Source organism: Cyprinodon variegatus, unplaced genomic scaffold (assembly GCF_000732505.1).
Source record: "Cyprinodon variegatus isolate N-32 unplaced genomic scaffold, C_variegatus-1.0 Scaffold2535, whole genome shotgun sequence".
NCBI classification, from domain to species: Eukaryota; Metazoa; Chordata; class Actinopteri; order Cyprinodontiformes; family Cyprinodontidae; genus Cyprinodon; species Cyprinodon variegatus.
The window spans coordinates 1-3529 of record NW_015152988.1 but is presented as its reverse complement, the minus strand read 5'-3'; the positions used below and the strand labels follow the sequence as shown (position 1 = coordinate 3529).

Genomic DNA, 3529 nt, shown 5'->3' with positions numbered 1-3529 from the left:
GGGTTGGGATGGGGGAGGCGCCCCACGGCAATGACGACGGCAGCGGATGACGCATTAATCGCGCGACACAACTAATCGATGATGAAATTCGTTGCCAACGCTTTTAAAAGTCGATTTTTATCGATTTTATCGATTCGTTGTTGCAGCCCTAGTTAGAATTCAGTTATGATTTGGCATAAAACCTTATACTTCTCACATTAATGCATATGGACCTGGCCCAATTTGTTCAGCCTGCTTATTAGACTTTTGTTTTTGAGAAATATTATTAAAAAGATGCCCATAAATGGGAAATGTTAAGAGTAAATTACACTTTTCCAGGCTATGTTCAGACCACAAGCAGCAAAAGCAACAAAAACATGCGTGCTGCTTAATTTTTGATGCTTGTACAAGTTTAGTTCTGACATGTGGCTGAAGCATCTCTTCTGCTCTGGCTGCGTGGTGTAAACGTGGCTCTGATGTGCGTTGGGCAGAGCTACTCTATCCTTTCTTTGCCTGTAACAATGACAGCTATATTTTCTGTGATCAGTGGGTTAAAAAGTAGTTTTAAAATGTTTTTCAGTGAGAAAGTCCACATTACAACTTCATCTGTGCAATCAGTTTATCCAGATTACCATCCTCCATTCAAATATGATTTCACTGTGGGAGCCGCTCGGACCCCCATTTACTGGCATTGCACCGTCACTAGGAATCCCATTCAACAGCAGCCTCTTCGCGGTTTGCCGTGGCGGCTGGAAGGTGTTTTTCATGTACGTAATCCAAGCTGCAAGCACCAGGATAATAAAAACGAACGTGTTTTGCCGGCAGATTTCGGCTTTTAAGTTAAAATGTTTTAGAGGAGTGATCATAGTGATCTGTATCATCAATGATGTTTCTCTCACTGCAAGCACCCAGCTCAGCTTCTCTGATTGGTTGATGTGGCTTGTCGAGCAGCAAAAGGTTAAATTTTTCCAACTCCAGCAGCAGCTGCGTTTGCAGAGCGTCCCGCATGTCAGATGCTCACAAGCTCACAACACGCTGCTCCTGCTGCTCAAAACGTGCTGCGGGACTTTTTGCTGCGCCTTGATGCGCGTCAACCATTGACTTTGCATGTAAACTAGCTGCTCCTGCTGCCTCTGCTGCTTTAGGTGTGAACGTATCATAAGGGGGAACCCTGAAGTGCTCCCAGCACAGAAGCGGGGAAGGAGGATTGACAGAAGAACAGACTGAAATCCTCAAGCCACATAAAGCCCAGCCTTTATACCAGATACTGATCCAGGCCCAAAATAAGAATCCATCTTCAATAATAATTTGTCTTTGATGCTAATTTTCCACTGATTGCTTCTTTCTGATGCACCTAATAGTGGCTAGCTTGAATTTGTTTTATAGACAACTCAAACAGGATTATTAAAAATTATAATTTCTACCGTTACCACCTGCAGTTATACTGCCTTAAATGTCAAAATGGCACCTCAACACTCTGGATGCCCGACGCTCTGGGCATTTAGCTGCTCTGCTCTTCTCCTTACTACCTAGAGAGTCGCTCGGCTTTATTTGCTTTAATGTGTTGGAAAAAAAGTTTTTTTTAACAGGAAAGTACAGTTTGATGCTCGATGTCTAGTTGCAAGAGTTTAGATTGTTCAGCTCTAGTCTCAGCCACTTTAGAGTCACAGCACACACAGAAACTTAAAATTGTGCAGCATTACACCTGTAAACGCCTTGAGGCGCGTCCAGCATTAACTTTGTGTCTAAACCAAATGTTCTTGAAGCTCAAAACGCGTTTGGTCTGAATGCAGCATTGCTCTGTTCCATAAAATCTCTTTTTTCATTTTCACCACTAGGCGTCCTTAGACTTGCGTTTAGCATCTTGTTGGTATGAAAATGCACAGGGTATGAAATGCAGGGCCTTAGGAAGTTCTATAAAAACAAAGAAGAGCAAATGAGTTAAAAGTTGGTGTATAAATAATTTTATAAGCTTTCAGCTGCATGATGTAAGTACAGTTGAGTGAAAGTGAGAACGTGTGAAGGTTAGCAGAAATGTTTGCACTCCTATTCCCTGTATCAATGCAGCCCACAAAGTTTTCACTTAAGGCATTCCCTTTACAAATAATATTTTAATGTCTCCTCTACAGTTGGTCCGCTTCATGTTCAGACAAACTTTTGAAATCCTAAAGAGGAGCAATTGGGAAAGCAGGTAAGGATTTTTTAGAAAAAAATTGAACTGCTCTTCAGTTTGAAGAAAAATAACTGAATATATGTTTTCAGTTCCATTGGCAAGTTTTTGGAGCTGCTGAAATCTGACCTCCTGCAAAAAGAGAGCGAGGTGCCGTCTGGATTGCTGTTGCACATCATGGACCTTTACATGACTGAACTAGCAGCTGTTGGTGCTGCAGAGGTACAACCCACAACTGGTTGAATGATTGTGACCTAAAAACTGAAGTTTTTCTTGTTGTGTATTAAGTGTGAAGGTTATGTTGTGTAGAAAAAGCAAAATTCAATAAGTGGATATGGTGGTACAAACCGACCGGCAGCCCCTGCATATTCTGTCCCTAGGGTTTCTAGTTTTGATTAAAAATAAGTAGTGAAACTGAGGTACATCTTCCAGAATTTCATCGTGAGGATTAATGTTTGGATTGTGTGAACTTTTGCATCATTTTTGAACTGTTGCAACTTTGCTATAGAACTAAGAACCTTTTCTTTATTTTGCAGCTGACTGCCGAACAGAACCTGACTTTTATAGAACCTTTCTGCCGGAAAGCAGCAAAAACCAAGAAGTAAGTTTTCCTGTGTGCTCAGCCTTAAAAATGAAACCAAATTGATGCTTAATAGAAGCAATGCAATATGCTGGGTACCTTTGAGCAGGTTCTACGTCAACCCAAAATTAAAATACAGAAGCTTCATGGTATGAAGCAGCAGCTGCTTCAAAATGTTTGAGAAAAGAACAGAAAATAAACAGCTTTACCCTGAGATTCTTATTTAAATAATATAAAATTTTGACACACTACTTTTTATATTTAGCAACAAACTGCTTATAAAACTGACTCAATATATTTCCAAATATGAATAATAAAAATCACTAATGCAATTGATGTGGTTATATTTGGATTTATGAGGAAACTGAGTAATTTTTACATTTGGTCTGATGATATATATATTTTTGCTTTGCTTTTCCCTCATCTCCTCGACACATTTGACTAATTTTACTACCTGCTGCCAGCTGTTCTACTATGATAAAAAATCTGTAACACAACTAATCCAGAGCATGTTGGAAGTTAGCCATTGCTAGTTAGCTCTTCTATATCAAGGCAGCAACCAACATCTTCTGACCTCTACCTTTAGGAGTGATGCAGTTCTAAAGTTTGCTCACCTCTGTTTTTACATTTCCTAAACCACTTGGAGATAAATCAGAACGTGGAAAAACGAGTGGCAGAAAAAGGAGAGTCGAAAGAGGAGACGAGGAAATGTAAAAAGAAGAGAGCCTCAAAGCCTTGTTTAAGAAAAAAAAAGAAAAACAGAAAATGTATACCTTTTTTTTATGAAAACAAATGTATAA

General features: G+C 39.6%; 1 protein-coding gene and 1 long non-coding RNA gene across 2 annotated transcripts in view; one reads left to right on the top strand and one right to left on the bottom strand.

The window, feature by feature from the left end:
- The window catches only part of LOC107080935 (class I histocompatibility antigen, F10 alpha chain-like), a 2737-nt gene extending 1991 nt beyond the window's left edge, over positions 1–746 (bottom strand). Inside the window, exon 1 of the mRNA XM_015369148.1 lies at positions 638–746. Within this exon, the coding sequence (XP_015224634.1) occupies positions 638–746 (109 nt within the window). The remainder of the gene's footprint in view (positions 1–637) is intronic.
- Positions 747–2101: 1355 nt separating this feature from the next.
- On the top strand, positions 2102–2825 carry LOC107080936. The gene is made up of 3 exons (XR_001481000.1): positions 2102–2170; positions 2242–2371; positions 2686–2825. It is a non-coding gene; the product is annotated as an uncharacterized LOC107080936 (long non-coding RNA).
- Positions 2826–3529: the final 704 nt, after the last annotated feature.